This window comes from Triplophysa dalaica, chromosome 7 (assembly GCF_015846415.1).
Source record: "Triplophysa dalaica isolate WHDGS20190420 chromosome 7, ASM1584641v1, whole genome shotgun sequence".
Taxonomy (NCBI): domain Eukaryota; kingdom Metazoa; phylum Chordata; class Actinopteri; order Cypriniformes; family Nemacheilidae; genus Triplophysa; species Triplophysa dalaica.
This window is the reverse complement of record NC_079548.1, coordinates 23,044,013-23,066,666: the sequence shown is the minus strand read 5'-3', so window position 1 is coordinate 23,066,666 and position 22,654 is coordinate 23,044,013. Positions and strand designations below refer to the sequence as shown.

General features: G+C 43.6%; 1 protein-coding gene across 1 annotated transcript in view; it reads left to right on the top strand.

The window, feature by feature from the left end:
* Positions 1-22,654, top strand: part of LOC130426475 (potassium channel subfamily T member 2) — a 75,395-nt gene that overhangs the window by 48,813 nt on the left and 3,928 nt on the right. Inside the window, exons 16-28 of the mRNA XM_056753280.1 lie at positions 4,725-4,833; positions 13,136-13,192; positions 14,143-14,295; positions 14,365-14,615; positions 15,984-16,302; positions 18,402-18,507; positions 19,773-19,945; positions 20,298-20,369; positions 20,492-20,626; positions 20,712-20,823; positions 21,179-21,280; positions 21,926-22,009; positions 22,153-22,281. Coding sequence (XP_056609258.1) covers positions 4,725-4,833; positions 13,136-13,192; positions 14,143-14,295; positions 14,365-14,615; positions 15,984-16,302; positions 18,402-18,507; positions 19,773-19,945; positions 20,298-20,369; positions 20,492-20,626; positions 20,712-20,823; positions 21,179-21,280; positions 21,926-22,009; positions 22,153-22,281 — 1,802 coding nt within the window. The remainder of the gene's footprint in view (positions 1-4,724; positions 4,834-13,135; positions 13,193-14,142; positions 14,296-14,364; positions 14,616-15,983; positions 16,303-18,401; positions 18,508-19,772; positions 19,946-20,297; positions 20,370-20,491; positions 20,627-20,711; positions 20,824-21,178; positions 21,281-21,925; positions 22,010-22,152; positions 22,282-22,654) is intronic.

The following is a 22,654-nucleotide window of genomic DNA, read 5'->3' as shown; positions in this document are numbered from 1 at the left end:
TTCAATAACATTGTAGGATCTCTGAATTTTAGAAAGATAGAATCAAAAACAATCTGTCAGTCTAATTGTTAAAGTATAGTTCAATTTTTACCCGTACTCGAGGGATAGCATGACCAAGTTTCATCATTAAAATAGTATGAGCGTACTGTACTCACACCGCCGGAATTTTGTTACCTCACGCATGCGTATTCTATTAGGTGCAGTAATTAGTTTAACCACAAGGTGGCAAGCATGTCCTGGGAGCCTAGAAGAAAACCTGCCCCCTGAAGGCCTGGAGATGTATTGCTATGTGTCACAATGCTCATGCATCGATACCCGTGTGTACGCATATGAGTCGAAAGCAGTATACTCTGCAAGGCTGTGCGTTCGGCTGTACATGTAAAAAAAAAGATAAGACGCAAAAAAATGGTGGCCTAAGTTTATGAAGACTACGACAGTTACACTGTTTTTAATTTTAATTTCACAATAATAAAGTCAATGCCATTGTTAATATATAAAGCCATACATCTCTCTATACAGAAGGTTCCTTTTAAAGCTACAGTTCATAATTAATACGTACATTTGCTAATTACTTGTCTTTTGTAGGTTGATGTCAACTGAGATTTCCAGAGAACTTGTTTTTTTAGACTTTATTTACTTGCCTAATAACTTATGGAGTGTTTGTTTTTTTAACCAAGAAAATGTTGAAGATTTATAGATATAGCTCACCCAAAAATAAATATTGTGTTGTAATTTACTCACGTCTTCTGGAACCCTTATGACAGATTTTTCATTCATGGGTGCTATTCATACTATTCAGTAATTCAATTCTTTCAGCCTGCTCATCATAAGAACAACCAAAGCATTGTGGGATATTCTGGATAATAGAATACGTTTATGCTGCCTCTAAAAAGATAAAGTCTTCATTATATAAATCATGTTATGAAAACATTAGACATACTTTTTCATTAGTACATTGTTTTGCTTCCGATACGTTGACAGAAGCTTTTTTTATATTCTTCTATACGTGAAACACATTGGTACCCTGCAGGGTTTTGAAAAGTATTTCATTTACTGTGAGCTTTTGTTAAACTGATATCAGTCAAGAGGTGGTTGCCCCCTGTGGGCGGCGTGGCGTCTAACAAAACGATTGCTTTTTGACAGTTCGGCGGAACGCATCAATGTGCAGTTTCTGTATGCGTGGCAGACGTGTTGTGACACTGCCTCCAATATATGCTCTAAGTGGCTGAGTGGGTGGCATAAATGACTCCGACTCTCTAGACTTGACTTTAGCTCTACTGTTCACGTCAATGTAACAAAATCTCACAACTTTGCATTTGGTGAGAAAATGGTAGAATTTTGCCAGTCTGATTGTGTTAACTGTTTCTTCTTCTCTGCTCCGTGGGCATGTTTGGAATTAGTGACTGGCTGTTTTGTTTCCTCCTCCGTTCTACGCAGTGGCTGTTTGAACAGCGGTTCATTCATAAACATAACCAGCATGCTGCTTTAATTGATGCTAATGGCAGAGATATGTCCCTGTTGGTACCGTCTTGCTGGGGTGCACAGAGTGAGAACAATCTCTCACTTCCAGCGGCTGCCCAAAAGAGCAGCCTTAGAAAAAAATGTGGAAGACAATTATCAGAGCACTTTAACCTGCTTCACTCGAGGTCAGCGTTTGCTTTCTGAGGTTGCTGAAAATGAGGGAGTTGGTGGAGGAGGAGATGAAGTGGTGAAGCAGAAAGGCTCGACATGAGGAGAAATTGAAGTCTTTAATTCAGCGTTTGATCTTTACAAGGGTTTGTGCGTCTTCGAGGGCCGCCTCCAGTACTCCAGCCTGACACAAGAATATTTCAAAGAACGCGACCTATTTATATCATTTACATCTATTTTTATAGATTGTATTTTTGCGGACAATAAATTTTCTATCAAACAATGTTATGATTATTAAAAATAAAAAAATTAAATGAAAAACAAATACATAGAAAGTAAGATTTGTGCCACAGCTGTATGTGTAAGATCTTAAGTCACATGAGTAATGCTAAAATAACAGTATTGTTGTTAACCATACAATGGAATTTGTAGATATTTGTACTGGACAACAAGACGAAAATACTACCACAAACGCCACACAACCCCCTCACCCGTAATTTTTATTGCAACATTCGAATAAAGACGCTGCGAAATTATGCGTTTTCGGCCGCAGAAATAAAAAAAAATCTCTGCAAAATCCATTGGGGACTAAATGTGTATATACAGTTACAGTTACAGTTACTGCACAAAAAATGTAAACATGTTTGATTTAAAACAATCAACAAGTAAAAAGCATTACTTGATTATTGATTATAATGTTATTGACTTTGAAATCCCTGTACACAATAATTAAATATATACATTTTAATGAATAAAAAAATACTTCTTTACATTGATATTAAAGAACAACAAGAACAGACAAAACCTTGTTTAACCACGGCGAAACTGTGCCGAATTGTTCCAGGAGAACATTCAGTCCTTCTAGATTCTCTCCTAATGTTGACAATGTTACCTTAATTCATGTTAGTGGCATAGCCTACGCATGTCTCTGAATTGACTCGGGTTAGTCAGACAATTGGAACATTCTTCTATCCTTGAGTGAGCAGCGTCTCTGAATAGATGTCAGTAAAATCCAGTAAAACGGTTGAGCACGGCCTGCTGTAGAAAAGGCTTTTCAAATCAGAATTGCAGCAAAATTGTTTCATCTTTTTCCTAAAAAGGGTTGCTAATTTCTCAAATCCCAAAATGCAATGTCGTATTAGAGGCACATGTTCGATTCTGACTATCCAGCCTGATAAAGCGGCGAAGCTCCCGTCACTAACATCTCTCACTTACACAAAAAAATGACATGACATGCTGAAATCAACAGGAAGAGAAAACAAGCGGCTATTTTATCGTTTATTTCCCATCAGAAGCCCGCCGTGAGAGGAACACAGGTTCTTTAATAAGACAGCAGACCCAGAGGTGATGTCTGTTTCCTCTTATTTCCAAATTCAAAAACATCCAAAAATAGACCACAGTAAAATTGAAAGGCAGTGCCCAGAAAGAGGGCAACATAACCTCAGGGGGCCAAACGGGGACCGAAATGATTAAAAAAGGCGCTCTTTTGTGTTTTGAGACTGTTTGTTTGACTGTACGCTGTAGGTCCACACCTACGTTGTGTTCAATCTGAAGTACATGATACAGAAGCAGCTGAAAATATACGTCTGGTGTCACTGTTTCCCTCGATGCTAATGTGATTTTATTGATTCATTTTCCCAATTGCTCCCCGTGACCCGAGGTAGTTCGGATAAGCGGTAGAAAATGGAATGGAATGGAATTTTCCCAATTTTGAAAAATTGCTAAATGTGTTTTCTCTCTCCGCTAACAACAAGCCGAATGAAACTCATGCTCTGTCTCTCTGGCACCGCTACTCTCTCTTCAGATGAATGCATCTCAACGGTATATATACTGGACACTTAAGCATTCATAAGCATCATCTCATGCTTTCCTACTTTCCATTTCTTCCTGAACTGTCTTTTTCTCTGACATTTAAACGGCCGTGTAGGTCTTCCTCTGATGTGTGCTCATTCAGCTGTGAAGAGGTTGTTTAAGAGGGCAGGGGAGTTAAAGGAGATCCCATGAGATCCCAGACGTTGCCTTATTTCAGTCTGTTAATGGCGCCGAGAGCTCTGACCCCCCTATAAGATGTGTCTTTGAAATGAAACGCAGGCTAAAGTACTGAGACATGCATTCAGCTTGGCAACGATAAACCGTTTTGGACTTTTAGGGGCAATAACAAAACATTTGTTGACAGCTTATATGCTTTTTAAAATGTTTATGTGTCTAAAGCATAGAATAAACAGTGCGTGCGTATATTTTTGGGCAGTGTTTGATATTATGATATGGCCGTGTAATCATAAAAATACAATTCTAGTGAATGCACTTCAACATTTCCTTTTTAACATTTGATTTTTTAATTTACATTTAGTCATTTAGCAGACACTTTTATCCAAAGCGACATATCAGATGAGGGAAGCAAAGGAAGCAATCAGAACAACATAAGGACGACAAAAAGCATAAGTGCAATAAAAGAAAACTGGTGTCTACACAGTACACATAGCTTAGGTGTTTTTTATTTTTAGTAAAGAGTGATCCATGTGATTAACTGTGTTTTTTTCAGCTTTAATCAAATTAAATGTTTAATTTTTAGAAAAACAAAAATTCTCATATATATATATATATATATATATATATATATATATATATTTTTATGAATAGAAAACCTCTAGAATGTAAATTCTTGTGTGATTTGTTATAATGTGTGAATAGGTGCGTCCCAAATTGCGCTCTTCTGCACTATTCTACACCATTTTATTGTACAAATGTGAGTAGTGCGTTCACATAGAAAATTCTCGAAGAGGGAGTGCTCTTTAAGCACCCAGATGATGCACTTTTTCAACTGAAAATATGAAGTGTGGAACTGTGGACACCCAATGATTGTAGTTTCACTTATGAATCTTATGAAAACTACATTAATTGAACAATGTGAAAGTTGATTTTTATACATGCAATTGACGTCATGTGCACTCGTCTAGGAAAGCACATATACTTCCAGTTAATATAAATCCGTTTTGTATTCCATTTGGGACGATACTGCCCTTGTAGAATTCATACAATTCATGGCTTAAGTGCATAGTGTAGTATGTCATTTGGGACACGTGTTTATTTTGCAGATCATGTGGTGTGTGAGGAGGAGTTTAAATACGCCATGTTGGCCCTCAACTGTGTGTGTCCTGCCACCTCCACCCTGATCACTTTATTGATTCACTCATCTAGAGGACAGTGAGTATAAACATTTCTCTCATACAGTAAAAGTACACGCTGAATCAACCCCCCCCCCCCCCCCCCCCCCGGTCTCAAGGAGCCAGACTTCTGACTAACAGCAGAGAGTCTGCTTCACACTGCAGCTTATTCTGACCAAGACCAGAACACTCAGGAAGAAACTGCCTGAATGATGTCAGAAATACAAACAGCCACTAGAAAGTAGTTGTTTTTTGTAGATGTTTGTAATGAGATTTATCTGAAACAGACTGCACAACTTAAAAAACATCTGTAGATGTATGAGTCATTCTACAATTAGGGGTACATGTCATGTTTATGGACTCTTTTATCCATTTTACATCAGCGGACATTTCTAATTCATTTTAAACAAAAATCCAATAAATACCCATCTTTTATCTTGCAAAAATGACATATTCTATTCTGGAGTTTGCTGTTTTTGTGCTGTCCGATTTGATCAATGTGAGGTTTTGCTCTTCAGATTAGCTCTAGAATACATGTTTCTGTATATACTTCTTACAAATATTTGTCCAAAATAACCATTTAATCATGAGGATGGTTTATTAAAAAATATTTTGCTCATGCATCTACATTAAATCATCCATTTACTTTCGTCCGAGAAATGTCCCTATACATCAGCAATGGTTTGTTACAAAGTCACATGTCCAACATCATGTGATGTCATTTCCTTTTTTGGAGGAAAATTTGAAGGCGGTGTGGTAAATCATAACTTCTCCACTTCAATATTTAATCCATATTATTGTCTGCATGTACTGTAGAGTAGATTCATTGACTGTCAAATGTGTTATCAACGTGTTCTGTTGAACCTGTGTCACATGTTATATTTATTATTATGAAGAGAAAGAATACAAAAACATAAATTAATCAAGGTCGTGTATTAACTAGTCCAAGGTGAGCAGTTTGCACAGTGCCCTAAAATGGCCGAAAGGTCAACTGTGTTACAATTCACTGTGTTACCATCAACTGTGTTACCAACCATAAACGGATTACAATGTTGGCAATTCAGTGTTTATTTATTTTAAAAAATGCCTTAGCCTTATTAATAATTAATTTTGCATATTAAGGGAATATATTATTCACCACTTAGTTTATTTATCAAAAAAGAATACTGATTTTCTGACTTTTTGGCAGACCTGAAATGTACCCCTAAATAGAGAATGACTCTGTTGTCTGAAAGCAAGAAATACTGAAGTGAAAATTCACCTCTGCTCTCGGATATCGAATTAACTTTATATAAAAATAACCATTATTATGCCACAAAATAATGGGAAACTCACCAGAGGAAGTTTGTATTGTTCAGAAGTTGCTCCTTCGGGAGATATCAGTTGTGTTACATTCAAGTATCAATTTAGTCTCAGATGTTTCTCCTAAAATTCCTTAGGATAAAAAAAAAACAGAAACAAATAAGAAGTCAAATACATGAAGAATTGGGTTTTGTGGAAATGTGATGAGAACGTCTTGGTTACGTATGTAACCTCAGTTCCCTGATGGAGGGAACGAGACGTTGTGTCGAGAACGACAGATGGGGTTCGCCCTTGAGAACCAATCAACTCTGACTACTATAGAAAAGGCCAATGAAATTTGGCGAATGCAATTTGCATGCCGGGCTCCGCCCCCGGAAATCCGGTATAAAAGGAGGCCGGCGTGCAGCATTCACTTACCTTTGTTCTGAAGAGCCTGAGACCTCTCAAACTGCAGCAGAATACGATACGTGTTCGTGGCATAAGGGACACAACGTCTCGTTCCCTCCATCAGGGAACTGAGGTTACATACGTAACCAAGACGTTCCCTTTCTGTCGGTCTCTCGACGTTGTGTCGAGAACGACAGATGGGGTTGCCTATGGAAAACGCCACAACGCTGTATCGCGTCACAATCTCTAGCGAAGCGACGGTAACAAGCCTGGGCGTGTCATCTCGAAGCTTTCGTGAGACTGTAACCTTCCAGTGTGGTGGTCGGGGGGTTCCAGAGCTTTCTTGGAGAAAGATGGGTACAGCCCTGACCGGTAACTTTCACGGACGGGGCCTTAGCTCTCTATAGGCGAGAGGCCGTCCAGATCAGTTTACACCGGGTAAGCGCGACTCTTAATCAGAGAAGCGCTACAGAGGCCACCTCCTACCCGTGGGGAGGAATATGGTGGATATAGGTATGGTCTCGTCCTTGGAGGAGAACGCATGGAACGTGCGGACTGAGTAGTTAACCGCGAGGTGGAGGCCCACCTGGGGAAGCTCATGGGTTACCAGGAGTGGGAACCATTCTCATGAGGATACATCAGACGGAACAGCCCACGGAGGGGGTGTTACAGACGTCCGGTAGCACTAGGTCCGGTTAGAGCTATCTGTGATAGCTCACATGGTATCCCGGCCTAAGGGGGAAGGCTGCTCTGCCCAGCCAGCCCCCAGGGGGTGCTTGTTTGGTGATGGATGGAATGCCTATTCTTAACCAGTGTCTGGGTAAGAAGGGAGGCTGGTGAGGTACCAGTTTCTTAGCGATGTGTTCGGGTAAGAAGAAAAGGTAAATAGCACACTGACCCAACCTGTTAGAGGGTGGAAAGGTGCTTTCGCAGGCATACGCCCCCCCGGATGCCAGTCCTACATGTCGCCACGCAGGACGTGGGCTGACACCGGGTTTACGCGAAGGTTGTTAACCCTTGCGAAGGTGTTTGGGCATAGCCCAACCCGCAGCTCTACAGATGTCTGCTAGAGAGGCGCTTCTGCCAGTGTCCAGGAGGTGGCTAAACTCCGTGTGGAGTGAGCCCTCACTGCCAATGGGCATGGGAGATTCTGAGATCGGAATGCCGTCGTAACGGCGTCCACGACCCAGTGCGCCAGCCTCTGTTTGGAGACAGCCTTCCCCTTCTGCTGTCCTCCAACAGACACGGAGCTGGTCAGAGCTTCAGAGCTCTGCGTGCGGTCCAGTACGTACTGGACACAACACTAATCGGGTTGGGTCTTCCTCCCCTATGGGGAGCGCCTGCAAGTTCACCACTTGGCCCCGGAGGGAGTAGTGGGAACTTCTTGGGCACGCATCCGGGCCTGGGTCTCAAGATAACGTGAGAGTTTCCAGGGCCGAGTTTAAGGCAATCCAGGGACACGGAGGATGCTCGGTGGTCCCCTACCCTCTTGAAGGAAGTGAGCGCCGTCAGGAGGGCCGTCTTACTCTATGAGGAAGATCGGAACCTCCGAGGGGCTCTTTGGGGGGCCCTGAGGCTCCCCAGGACCACTTAGGGTCCCAAGAGGGTATGGAGCGGAGATGAGGCGGATTCCGCCCTCTCGCTGCTTAGGAACCTGGTGACCAGGTCGTGTTGCCCTAGAAACTTTCCACCGACTGAGTCGTGATGAGTGGCAATAGCGACTACATACACTTTCAGTGTGGAAGGGAGATGTTAGTCTCCAGTCTCGTGAGGAGGGGAACACAATCCTGATCAAGCACCTCAGTGGGTCTTTCTCGTTGAGAAAGACACCAGGACGAGAAGAGGCACCGTCTAGAGGCGTGTAACCGCCTAGTAGATGGGGCCCTAGCCTGGGTGATGGTCTCAGCCGTATAGGGGGAGTAGCCATCTTAGGATCTTCTCGTCCCGTCTAGAGACCAGACATGGGTGTTCCAGAGGTCTGATCTGGGATGCCAGAACGTGTCCTTCCCCTGAGAGAGCAGGTCCTCTGTCAGGGGAATGGTTCAGGGGGAGTCGCTGTCCAGAGCATCGGCTCTGAGGCCAAGTGCGGTTAGACCGGTGTGGTGTAACCAATAACACTTGGTGCTCCTGCTCCCTGACCTTGCACAGAGTCTGTACAAGAAGGCTCCTGGGGGGGGAAGGTGTGCTTCCGCCCATCCCGCGGCCAGCTGTGCGCAAGGATATCCGTGCCGAGGGCAGGGACTATCAAGCGGGCAAATGGTGGTGTTACGGGAGGTGAACAGGTTTTACCTGGGCCTACCCGAACAGCCTCCAAATGAGCTGGACTGCACGGGGGTGGAGTCGCCACTCTCCACGAGGCATAAACTGGCGAGAAAGCACGTCGGCTGTCTAGTTCAGTTTGCCCGGGGTGTGTGGCCTGCAGGGAACGAGTCACCTGTTGACTCCACCGGAGGAGGCGTCGAGCAAGTTGTGTTTAGCTGCTGTGTGCGAACGCCACCCTGACGATCTGTATTCGCTACAGCTATAGTGCTGTCCTCGGAACAGCACGTGTATGTCTCGCACGAGAGGCCGTAGCCTGCTCAGTGCAAGTAGCATAGCCCACAACTCTTGGCAATTGATATGCCAGCGCAGGCGGGGGTTCGTCCAACACCCCACCTGCGTGCCCGTTGCACACTACACCGCACCCCTGCAGGGAGACTTCAGTCGTCACCACGACCTGCCTCATAACCTGCTCAGAGGGACCTGAGTCCGTCGAAAAAGTCATAAAGACTAGGGGTTATGGTGCGTCGGCAGCAGGGCGGCATCACCATGCGCCTGCTGCCGGTGTGCCACGCTCTCCTCGGAACTCGACTCTGAAACCAGTGTTGGAGCGGTGTCATGTGCATCAACTCGAGGGGTATTAGCCCGCGAGGACGCCATGTGTCCCAGGAGCCTCTGAATTGTTTCAGGGGGACCGCTGTCTGCCTAAAATGTTCATTTCAGACAGTTCAACACTGGTTGGGCACAACTGCGGACAGGTGTGCCGACATGGTGACAGAGTTGAGTTCCATACCGAGAAAGAGGATGCTCTGCACTGGGGAGAGCTTGCCCCTCTCTTGGTTGACCTGGAGTCCCAATCGACCTAGGTGCCGGAGCACCAGGTCCCTTTGTGTACATAACAGATCTCGCGAGTGTGCCAAGATAGGCCAGTCGCTGAGATAGTTTAGTACCCGCTCGCCTTCCTCCTCTCAGGGAGAAAGGGCGGTCAGGGACAGACCGAAAGGGAGGACTCTGTACTGATATGCCCGCCTCTCGCACGCGAACCGTGGGAACGGCCGGTGTCGAGGAGGATCGAGACATGAAAGTAAGCGTCCTTCAGGTCGATTGCCACGAACCAATCCTGACACCTCATAGATGTCAGGACGCGCCTCTGTGTGAGCACCCTGAATGGCAGCTTGTGAAGGTGCTCTGTTCAGGGTACGCAGCCTTTGGGGGCAACCCGCCGTCTTTCTTGGGAACGATGAAGTGCGGGTGGTGACCCACTGAACATCTTGGTTTTGAGGGACGAACTCGATGCCTGTTTTGCCAGAAGGGTGGTGACCTCTACCCGAAGTACGGAGGCGTCCCTGCCTCTGACAGAGGGAGAGATGATGCCCCGAAACTTGGGTGAGTCTCTGGCGAACTGGATCGAGTAACCAAGACGGACCGCCCTCATTAGCCAGCGAGACAGTGTGGGCAGCTCTCGAGCTCCCAGGGACTGTGACAGGGTGACCAAGGGGACGGTCTGCTTCATCATTCCCACGGGGGGTGGTTCGTCGGCTGGCGGAGCTAACCATGTCGCGGGGAGTCCCCGGAGGGAAGGTTTTTGCTCCGCCTGCTTACCTGCCTGGCGGGACAACGGCACGCACTGTCGGTTTGAGAGTGGTGACGGCTGTCGTATGTGTACGACCTCACGCCTCGCCAGGGTGTGAGGTCGGTTCGCCGAGCACAGTCCAGTGGAGTGTGCGATCGGCTGCAAGTAAACCCGGGGAGAACAGAAAACTCAGTGAGTAAGTGGGCGCCAAGCCCTAACAAGGGCCCGGCTTTGGTGACGAGGCAGGAGTCGTCCCGTACCGACCGATCAGAGCCGTGGCTGTGAAGGTTCGGGCCCGATGTTGTTCTCCCTGGGGTCTTCCCGTCAGTGTCCCTTCTCGCGAGGAGGTTGCTGACGGGGTGGAGGTTTCCCCCTCGACCTCTGCTTCCGGGGTGCCGCCTGTGGGGGCACAGGAACCGGAGCCGATGTCGAAAGGGTCCTGGGTTGCAGGGAAGCAGACGTCACGTGAGATCTCGGAGGCCTGTAGGCGGCCGAGTCGCGGCGTGAAAAAAATGTGGTTAATTGCCACTGTCTGCTTCGCCGTCAAAAAACTGCTGAGCGCAGTCCTCGACGGTGTTACCAACAACCCACCCTGCGAGATGAGTGCATCAAGAAAGCGGACTTCCTTGCTGTCACTCTTCTGCACAAGGTATAGCCGGGGGTGTCTCTCCTGGACCACTACCGTGGACATCGTCCGACCCAGGGCCCGTGCCGCCGCCTTAGTCGCCCGTAGAGCGCTGTCAGCGGTGGCACGGAGATCCTGCATTATACCCGGGTCGGCCTTACCCTCGTGGAGCCCTCTCAACGCCCTGGCCTGGCGGACCTGCAGGATGGCCAAGGCATAGAGAGAGGAGGCAGCCTGGCCCGCAACATCGCAAGCTTTCGACACCAGTGATGCCGAAGTCTTACGTGCTTTGGACGGTAGGAGTGGTCGATCCCCCCCCAGGTGGTAGCCGTCCGCGGCACAGGTGCACCGCAGGCGGACGTTCCACCCGGGGGATCTCGACGCAGTCCTTGGCTGCCTCACCATCGAGGGAAGTAAGGGAGCCGGAGCTGGTTTCACTGGAACGGTCCGTGAGTGGAGCGTTCCAAGTTTTACACAGCTCCTCATGCACCTCCGGGAAAAACATGGCACCCGGGGTGGGCGCGGTTTGCACCGCGCACCGACCTCGGGAACCACGTATCCCCGGGTTAGCACGGATGACATCACTTCTGCTTCCTCCTGAACTCGACCGCTGGGGGTGGAGTTTGGATTCGGCAGAGTCGGATGCCAGTCTCCCTCCGATGCTGCGAGCGACATCTCATCTACGTCACACATCGTTTCCGAGTGTGTGCGTGAGGATCCGGACGGTATGCCACCGCCGGTTGGGGAACGTTCAGAAGAGCGAATCGGGGTGCGATCGGCCCGTGAGCACTTGGCTGGCGGGTTTACGTTCGCAGAGTTCCCCGTATCACTAACGCTGCTAACGTGGGTGGTCATCGGGGCCGTAGCCACAGATGTCACAGCCCGGGTAGCAGACGAAATGGTGGCTGGTTCCCGTAGGAAGACAGCCACCCGTGACCGCAACTTCTGAATGACAATCTGCCCGCAGTGCAGGCAGATGTGTCAACGAACGCTGCTTCAGTGTGCTGGACGCCCAGACACCTAATGCAGCGATCGTGTCCATCCCCCTCCTCGATGAGGGTGCCGCACCCAAGAGAACAGCGGGACATGCCGCGCTGGAGAATGCTCAGTCAGTCCTGAAAAGGACTTTTAGAAAAAATCTCTAACACCTCCGGAACCGCCGAGACGCCCAGGGGAAGGTCGCTGCAGGAAGGGACGATCCGCTGTAACACGTCGTAGCACCAGCGTGTAGTTGTAGAGGATTGAATCCTGAGTTGTACTCATGAGCGATGGCTCTGAAGAACAAAAGGTAAGTGAATGCTGCACGCCGGCCTCCTTTTATACCGGATTTCCGGGGGCGGAGCCCGGCATGCAAATTGCATTCGCCAAATTTCATTGGCCTTTTCTATAGTAGTCAGAGTTGATTGGTTCTCAAGGGCGAACCCCATCTGTCGTTCTCGACACAACGTCGAGAGACCGACAGAAAGGGAAATGTTCATATTGAGATCTTCAATAATATTGACTTTTGATTGTCGAGATACTTCAACATACTACGATGTTGAGATACTTCACCCCAAAATGAAAACCGGTCATTTACTCTCCTTCGAGTTATTCCGAATCTGTATAAATTTCTTTCTTCTGATAAACATGGAGAAAGATATTTGGAAGAATGTTAGCAACTGAGATTTCTGTAGTAGGAAAAAATATTATTGGATTGTAAAATGATTGTATTTGTTCTTTGTTAAACAAAATGAGATATTTTGAAGAACGTAGGAAAGAAAACAGTTCTTTGAAATGTATATTTTTCTACCATGGTAGTCAATGATGTTCCTTGAAATGTCAGTTGCTAACATTCTTCCAAATATCTTCCTCTGTGTTCATCAGAACAAATAAATGTATACAGGTTTGGAACAACTCGAGGGTGAGTATATGATGACTTTTTGGACTACTTTTGGATGCAGTATCCCCTTAAAGTCTCATCTATGATTTGTCCTGTTGGTTATTGTATCAAACCAGTACATTTTGAGTAAAAAATCAATGCTCTGGCACCTTGAAATTGTGTAAAAGCGGTCAATTCAATTGTGTACTCTGTCACAGATATCTTGGCAACACACATGTGCTTATCAAACCGACAAAACAACACCAGACCTTCACAAGACACAGACGCACAAAGTTCTCAACTATTGATTCATGATCATGTGTTACATTTTTTATCAGAACGGCATCTTCAGAAGCCTTCAAGCAGCGAGCGGGTGCCTTCCAGCCCCTCAACAGGTCAGACTCGCTTGTCCAATTTCGACGCTCACACATCAATATACACAGCAGCAGGGATGCCATAAACAGTGATATTTATCTCAGCGTGATGTGTCTTTGTTTTTCACCTCCTCCATCTCAACACTCCTCCACTCCCTCTGCTTCTCACCTCCACTACATCATCTCTGACATTCACAGGCATGTCACAGACACACCTCAAGTGCACATATATAACACAATTATTTCCTAACATCAACTATAAGGTCTAAAAACTACCCCGAAAAACATTTGATAAGCATTTGTCTTAAATAGCAAAGGAACATTTTTAGTAAAAGACAAAAATACATTGTATGGGGCAAATTATTGATTTTTCTTTGATGCCAAAAATCATTAGTATATTAAGTAAAGATCATGTGCCATGAAGATATTTGTAAATTTCCAACCTTAAATATATAAAACTTTATTTTTGTGAGTGGATGGCCTGTCACAGTGCCTCTGATCAACAACTTCGAAGGCGATTTTCTTAATATTTCGATTTTTTTTGTTTTCAGAGTTTTAAATGGTTGTATCTCAGCCAGATATTGTCTTATCCTAACAACTTAATTATTCAGATTTTAGATTATGTAAACTCTAAATTTCTTAATATTGACCCATAAGACTTAGATAAAAGGTTTTGTTGTCCAGGGTCACATTTTATGCTGAACCGGTGTGATTTTCTTCATTTTGTAGAATGTAGAGTGACCAATTTGGCTTCCAAAAAAACAAAACCATAAAAGCATCATAAAAAAATCTGTCTGCATGACCGAAAACACGATGCACATCACACTAGATTTGACACGAATAACCTAAAACACCATTGCACAACTGATATTTCACAGTTTCCAGTGAGAAGGATGTGTGAATGTTCGTAAAAGATGATCGGTGTTTATGTGTCACCAGGGTTGCCAGATCTTTTGCTTTTGTTGTGACAGGGAAGGCGGTGCTGGCTCAGTCGACCATTGGCAACGCACCTACCGGCGCTGTGCCGCCAATGAAGTGCACCACATCCGGCTGGAGGAGAGCAAGTTCTTTGGAGACTATCAGGGAAAGAGTTTCACCTTTGCCTCATTTCACGCACACAAGAAGTAAGACCGTGGACCGCATTTTTCTGCAGTTACGCACACACAAACACTCACTTTTACCTGCTGTTCCAGATATGGGGTGTGTCTGATCGGAGTGCGTAGGATGGACACTGCCAATATCCTGCTGAACCCCGGACCCTGCCACATCATGGGAGGCTCGGACACCTGTTTCTACATCAACATCTCGAAAGAGGAGAACTCTGCGTTTGTCAGGGGCCAGAGAGAGCCAGTGAGGGGACCCGGGGTCGACGCTAGAGGAGTCCCTCAAACCATCTATCACGGCCTCACTCGCCTACCAGTACACAGCATTATTGCCAGCATGGGTTGGTCAACTCAAATCTTCACTTTTTACTTTGAGTAGTCACGATCACAACATGTTGAAGGCTATGTATTTATTATTATAGTATTTATAATATAATTTATATAATATAAGTATTTGAGTTAGATTTACACACAAAAATGTTTATTTTAAGCTGCGATCGCTGTCATTTTACATCATATATTGCTATCACAGTATCAGATTTATTCTACACATTTTATTTTGTGTTTTCTCTTTTTGGCCAGTGAATCACTGCCAATTTACAAGGATAGGGATTGTGTCTCTTAAAGGGACAGTACGCCCAAAAAAAAGAAAATCCTCATCATTTACGAAATGTGCATAAATGTCTTTAATCTGATGAACAAAGAGAAAGATATTTGGAAGAACGCTTGTAACCAAACAGTTCTTGGCGACCATTGACTACCATAGTAGGAAAAATGACAATGGTAGTCAAACGTTTGATTTCCTGCATTCTTCAACATATCTTCTTTTGAACCGAACAAAGAAATGAATAAAGCAATTTTCATACTATGGAAAGCATTCTTCCAAACATCAACATTTTTACAGATTTGGAACAACTTGAGGGTGAGTACATGAAGAGAGAATTTTCAGTTTTGGGGGAACCGTTCCTTTAAGGCAAAGTTTTAAAAGGGGTGCTGAATTTGCGAACTTCTCATACAGTATGAGTGTAGTATTAACACAATATCAATCAGTATAATTAATATCACAAATTATTGCAAAAAACAGTATATTGTAAGACCGCTAAATTAAATAAATATGATAAAGGGATGATGTCATGCATTTTGCGACACCTCTATTTTCATTATGGAGATCTAAATTACAATATGTGGTTTATTACCCACACACAAACTGTAATCCTGGAATATAATCTGTGATGCTGAGAGTCAAAATTAGTTCGATAGCACTTGTTTAACCTGCTTTGCTGTCATTGAATATCTGAGAGATGTGAAAGATCCTTCTGAAATTGGCTGAAGAAACAACTTGGTATAATATCACCACCTAGTGAAACGCGCTGGAACTCATCTATTTGTTATTAATTATCTATTAATGGTCACAGAGGACAATGATATTGCTGGGGTGTTGCTCTCAGAAGATTTGATGAAGTTAAAAACCGAAACAAATGCAACCATCATTAAAACTCACAAAGAGTGTGGAGGTGTAACATGAAATTAAGATTGTAGAGGTAAAATAATCTGTTTATGTTTCAGCTCATATTGAGATCTTCGGTAATTTCGATTGCAGACAAATCTGAGCTCCCGTTTTTTTGCAACAGGAATAATGTGCCCAATGCACTGTTGTTTAGGATTTGACAATGACTTTAAATGTTTCGAATATGTTTGTGTGTCATCAGGCACAGTAGCCATAGACCTGCAGGACTCCAGTGACAGCAGTCCAGAAGGCACAGGTCCGGCGGCGATGGGCAGTGGACATGTCAGCAGGAGCGGCTCCAGGACAGAAGCCATGGGCTGTAACACGTTAGCTCTGCCTGCCGTGAGCGGCTCAGGAGAAGAGAGGAGACACAGCATCGCACCTGTCCTGGAGGTGGTGGACGGGGCACACAACCCCACATTTGACCTGCTCGGGGATCAGTCAGAGGACGAGGGAGGAGAAGAGGGCAAGGAGGACGAGGAAGGAGAACAGAAGGGCCGGTGGTGGGGCACTCACTGCGAGTAAGTTATAAAGATATTTTCAGATCTTTGTTCATATTGACCTTAAAGGGCTCAGCATACTGCATTCGGAATCTAAAAAATGACCGTCTGTGACCTGATTGCGAATAAAATCTGGTCCAAACGACAATTTGTTTCACTAGTTCGCAGCAGCAAACCAAATAGATCTCTTTGGGTAAATTCTTGTTGGCCGGGAAAACACCCTCAAGCCACCATTGGTCCATGGTCATTAAGTAATAGGTGTGTGTGTTATGTAGAGCCACCTGGAAATAACGCGTCATTTTATTTAGCTGAGGTGAGGTAAAAAAAAAAACGACAACATTTGAGCAGCATGAATGCTTTTGAATGTCGCGGCTATTTGCATACGTCATGTTAACCCCGCCTCCAGAATTAAAGGGGTGTTGGATTGTTCGAAAACACTGTCTCTCAACGTTTTCGAGCTTCGTCTTACCCCAAAACGCAGAACGAAAGCGCAATTCACCTGGAATATGCCGAGCCCTTTATTGCTGGATGTTATTTGCAGTTTGATATCAAAGTTTTGAAATATTAATGAAGAATAAAAACAGGACATTTTCAACCAATTGTTTTATGGGTGGGCTTGTTTTAGTCCGTATTTCACCTCTGCTATAAATACCTTAAAATGACGGTTATCACTCCATCTGTTTCAAAACAGATGTGTTGAAGGAACAAATCTTATGTGTGTTCTTGAAAGCTAAACAAGGGTAGTTCTGATAGGAACGTGTGTGTAATTTGTGATCTGATTTGGTCCATTTACAGTAATTGTCATGAGCACGGATCATAGTCACAACAAATTCTAGTAGGCTTTATAGACCATTCTGCAAGAAGTAAACGACTCTGAAGCTCTTTCTGTTTTAGTTTTTAATGAATGAGGCATTTACATTGCGCATTGTTGTACATCCAAAGCGCTTTACAATCATATCAGGGAGGTCTCTCCTCACCCACCACCAGTGTGCAGCATCCACAGTACAACGGCGCCAGTGTGCTCACCACACACACCAGCTATAGGTGGAGAGGAGAGAGAGATACTAGAGGCCATGATTGACAAGGGCCATTGGAGGGAAGTGCCATGGGATTTTTAATGACCACAGGGAGTCAGGACCTCGGTTTAACGTCTCATCTGAAGGACAGCGCTTTTTTTCAGTAAAGTGTCCCCATCACCATACTGGGGCATTAGGACCCACACAGACCACAGGGTGAGCGCCCCCTGCTGGTCTCTCTAACCCACTTACAGCAGCAACCTAGCTTTTCCCAGGAGTTCTTCCATCCAGGTACTGACCAGGCTCAGCCCTGCTCCAGTGGGCAACCAGTCTTGGGCTACAGGGTGAACAGTTGGTCTGTAGATAATGTAATAGATATTTATTGAAATAGTATAAACTTTTACTAATTACAAATGTAGATTAGATGGCACAAATCGAGTAAGTGTAATGTAAATACTTTGTGTAATTTTTGTGTGTGTAATAGTGGAATTGACATCAAACTTCAAAGTCTAACTTTAAAATCTGTGCTCTAATGTATAATTCTCACATTTCTAATACTTTGGTCAGTTAATAATACTACTTTATGTAGTTTTATATTATTTATATGAATGAATTAAATAAGCTGTTTCATGTCCATCTTTAAATCACTTAACTAATCAAGGTTGATGTAGGACAGGGGTGTCCAATGTCGGTCCTGGAGGGCCATAGTCCTGCAGAGTTTAGCTCCAATTTAGTTTAACACACCTGTTTGGAAGTTTCTAATCTGCTTTGTGAGACCTTGATTAGCTGTTCAGGTGTGTTTGATTAGGGTTGAAGCTCAACTTTGCAGGACACAGGCCCTCCAGGACTGACTTTGGACACCCCTGATGTAGGATAAAGAAAGTCATTACTAATAAGTAATGAAATACTTTATGGAGAGAGTCATTTGTACAGTAATCTAATAACACTGTCGAATATGTAATTAGTAACTAGTAATTCATTACTCTTTCAGAGTAACTTACCCAACACTGCTTTTGTGCAAAATGTCATTGAAAGGTCTGTATGCCTGTTTTTTTACCATGTACCGTTTTCCATGACAAGTCTGTGTTTGACTTTCTGAAACAGATGGGTGAAAGGTTATCCACTCAACTCTCCGTACATCGGCAGCTCTCCTGCACTTTGTCATCTCCTTCAGGAGAAAATGCCATTTTGCTGTCTGCGCCTGGATAAGGTGAGAGCCTCTCTCTCCAAATCTTAAAGATACAGCCACGGAAAATGAAGAGACCATTACAAATGTTCATTTAATCAGCATTTCTAGATGTATTGTGGTTATACCAGTCCAGTGTCTGTTGAATTTCAAACCTCAGGAGTGACGTAAAGTACATAAAGCAATGTGAAAGACTCAATAATGTGTTAATAATCAGGGTAAACATATTTTTATATATATTTTTTTAATTGTTTAAAAGTGAATATGAACTTGTTTCTGTGTAGTATTTCAGGTCTGAATATAAAAGAAATAAATGCAAACAGAAACAATAGTTTGAATAGGGCTAGGTTTTGAGCCCAATTTGTCGATTCAATTCCATTCTTATTTATATGGTTCAAATTCGATTCGCTTTGATTCAATGTCGATTAGTTATCAGTGAAATGTTATCATTGCAACAGTAGCCAGGTTTCCGTTATCCTTCGAAATGCGCAAATATAAATAGCGCATTGAAAATACGTCAAATGGAAATATGCAAATTTCACAAAAACTCCCACGGATCGCAAAAATGTTCTCACGCTCTCGCATGAAGTGATTTTCAGGCATTACGATCAAGACATATTTCACAGATCTGCAATGGAACACATTTTGTCTTATTTACAAATCATGTGGCGTATAAAAAAGTCAAATGACCATTCGCGGTATGTTTTGTCAAAAGATTTGGAGAGATAGGATGTGAGGAATTCACTTAAGGGTAATATCATATATGACGGCCCCGATGCGAGTGTGTGCAGTATGGAGATTTATTAGGAACAGTGAGTTTGCAACCTGCCATAAAACTTACAAAGAAGAAGTACGGCCAGACTGACTTATCGCGAGAAGAATCAAAATGCACTTTATTCGTATATCATCTTTAAATGGAAACGCAGTCATTGCGCGACATTGTTTAAATCGACATTTAGAAAACATAGCTTCAATTTTGCGCAGATCTGTGTTAAATCATGAACAATTTGAAACATGTTTAAGAAATAAAACAGATATCAGAATTCAAATTGCACAATGGCGCCAACCTCTGGATTGAATTGAAAATCTATAAAAATAGAAGAATCAATATTTTTTACCCAGCCCTAATTTCTTAAAATTTGGTAGAAATAAACTTCTAAAGTGCATTTAGAAAAGCTGAAAATAATTTCGAAAGGGTCTCCAAATCTTTTTCAATGGGTGTATATTGCATTTCACCCAAACTACAGAACTAAGAGAAAACCCTAAAAGTAAATCATTTCTTTTCTCAGGCCTGTCATCATATGCCCTACGAGGACGCTCGTTCGTACGGCTTTAAAAACAAACTCATCATCGTGTCGGCAGAAAGCGCTGGAAACGGTCTCTATAACTTCATCGTTCCTCTGAGGGCGTATTACCGGCCCAGGAAGGAGCTTAACCCCATTGTTTTGCTCCTGGAGAACGTGTGAGTGTCTCAGAACAGGCTGGCAGCCTTCAGACGTCGTTCATCTGCTTGCTCTTCACAAACCTTCCACCCATCAATTTTCTGCATTTATGATGACACATAATCACTGTCTGTCCTGTAACAGAAAACTGATACCAGGAGATGCGATTTCATATAATGCGATAAACCGTTTGAGTCATGTTGTTTTTCTTCTGATTGGATGTATGATGAGGGGCAGAATGGCATTGTTTAGATGGCCTGCAGCTGGTCCTTATTGTACGGAAGTCTAGGAAAGTGTCATCAGAAACGTGTAATTCAGTTTGCACCTTTTTTGTCAAGGATGCTCAACATCTCTCTCCGTGCTGTTTGTTAGACCGGAGCCAGACTTTCTAGAAGCCATCTGCTGGTTTCCTATGGTCTTCTACACCGTGGGCTCCATCGACAAGTAAGAGACGACTAAAAATCTCCCAGTGCTTCCCATGTCATTGTTCGAAGAAGATTTAAAACGCCACCAAAACTCTTCCTTCCTTCTCTATCTGTTCTTCGCTGATCTCGCCGCTGGTAAAGTTTGGACAGTCTTCTGCGTTGCGGGGTGACGTTTGCCGACACAATGGTGGTGGTGGACAAAGAGAGCTCCATGATCGCAGAGGAGGATTACATGGCCGATGCCAAGACCATTGTGAACGTCCAGACACTTTTCAGGTAAGTCCATCCTCGCCAGTCGCCACCATGTGTGTTTCTGCTCGATGGACTTGGCATGACGGGATGTTCTCATCGTTTCTCAAAGGCTTTTTCCAGCTCTCAGTATAATAACCGAACTCACCCATCCTGCCAACATGCGCTTCATGCAGTTCAAAGTGAAGGATCACTATTCTCTGGCTCTCTCCAAACTGGAGAAGGTGAGTCTGGCATAAAGTATTATATATTTGTTTAACAAGGATGCTCAAGATCCTGGAGATCTACTGTCCTGAAGACAAGTGAATTTAAGATAAGCTGGTTCAGGTGTGCTTTATGAGGGTTGGACATGTGTACGTTAACTACCTTACTCATGACTAAAATTAAATTAGCTATATACGCTTGCATGTTTTTTTGTTTATTGAATGTGTTTTGCATTATTCCATTAACTGACAATAGCAAAACCACACAAAAATGTAGCGTTTATAACAAGGTTGCAAACCTTAAAAGCTGACAGAATATTTAGTGGCCACATGATGTTGCGTAATGATATCAATCTGCTTTGTGTGTGTTCTGTAGAAAGAGAGAGAGAGAGGCTCCAACCTGGTCTTCATGTTCAGATTACCATTTGCAGCAGGGAAGGTGTTTAGCGTCAGTATGTTGGACACTTTGCTGTATCAGGTAACAGTAATGCTAATGTGTTCCAAATGTCCAATATTTTTTTTTGATTTTTTTAAAATGATATAGAAAGATCATATTGGGGCTTTCATGTGTCAAGTTTTCCCTGCAGGGTTATCGTGGCCAAAAGAGTTCATGATTACAGTATTATTGTAGTATCTTCTTAATCAAATAAATGATGCTATTAGTCCAATTTATCTTTATTTTGTTTATTGTGCGTTTTGTCTTTTATCTGGTCAATAAATCACAGACAATATACTTGTCTAAAATGGCACAGAAAAAGTTTAGACCGGTTTAGTGTGACTCCCCTAATCTAGTTTACATTTACGCATTTGGCAGACGCTTTTGTCCAAAGCGATTTACATTTTACATAGGTATTTGCAATCCCCTGGGATTAAACCCACAACCTTGCGTTGTTAAGGCAATGCTCTTACCACTGAGCTACAGGAAAGCATAGTTACTGTTAGTGTGAGACCCCAAATCCGGTAATCTCAATGTTTTTTTGTGACACCCCCATCCTGTTATTGTCAATACCGGTTTATTATGAGATGTAAGGTGTCCACTGAAATATTGACTCTTGTTGTTGAGATAGTCATACTGACTTGTTTGCAAACCATTTAAACTCTTTTGATGTTTTGTGTGTTGTAGTCTTTTGTAAAGGACTACATGATCTCCATCACCAGACTGCTGCTAGGATTGGACTCAATGCCTGGATCTGGCTTCCTGTGTGCTGTGAGTGCAAGCAACCCATCACTCAATCTGTTATTGAATCACTCAAGACAGCTGTAATTGAATCGTGTCTGAGCGATTATGTGGATAATGATGATGGTTGTAATGAAATGATAATGATGATGCCCTGATGTTCCTCATTATAGATGAAGATCACGGAGGAAGATTTGTGGATCCGTACTTATGGACGCCTCTACCAGAAGCTGTGCTCCTCATCAGGAGACATTCCCATTGGAATATACCGCACTGAAGCACACAAACTGCCCGTCTCAGAGGTACACGACCAGGGTCATTAGTCGCTCTTCACAATGAAAACCGCTTGTTGACAGTGTGTTAAAATGATGTTAAGGGATAGTTCAGAGAAAAATGAAAATCCTGTCATCTTTTATTCACCCCCATCAGAACATGTGTATCACTCTTTCTACTATGGAACACAAATCAACATATTGAGATTTGTTTAACCCTTATAGTGTATTTTTGACTATGACTACAAATATTCCTGAGCTATTTATGACTGGTTCTGTGGTCCAGGGTCACATATGGTGCCTTGACATTCAGCATGGCCTAAGTGTAGAGTTAAGCATTCAGGGTCACTAAAGGGAAAAAGTTTTTTACCAGCATGGACATGGTTTGTGATGACTTTGTGTT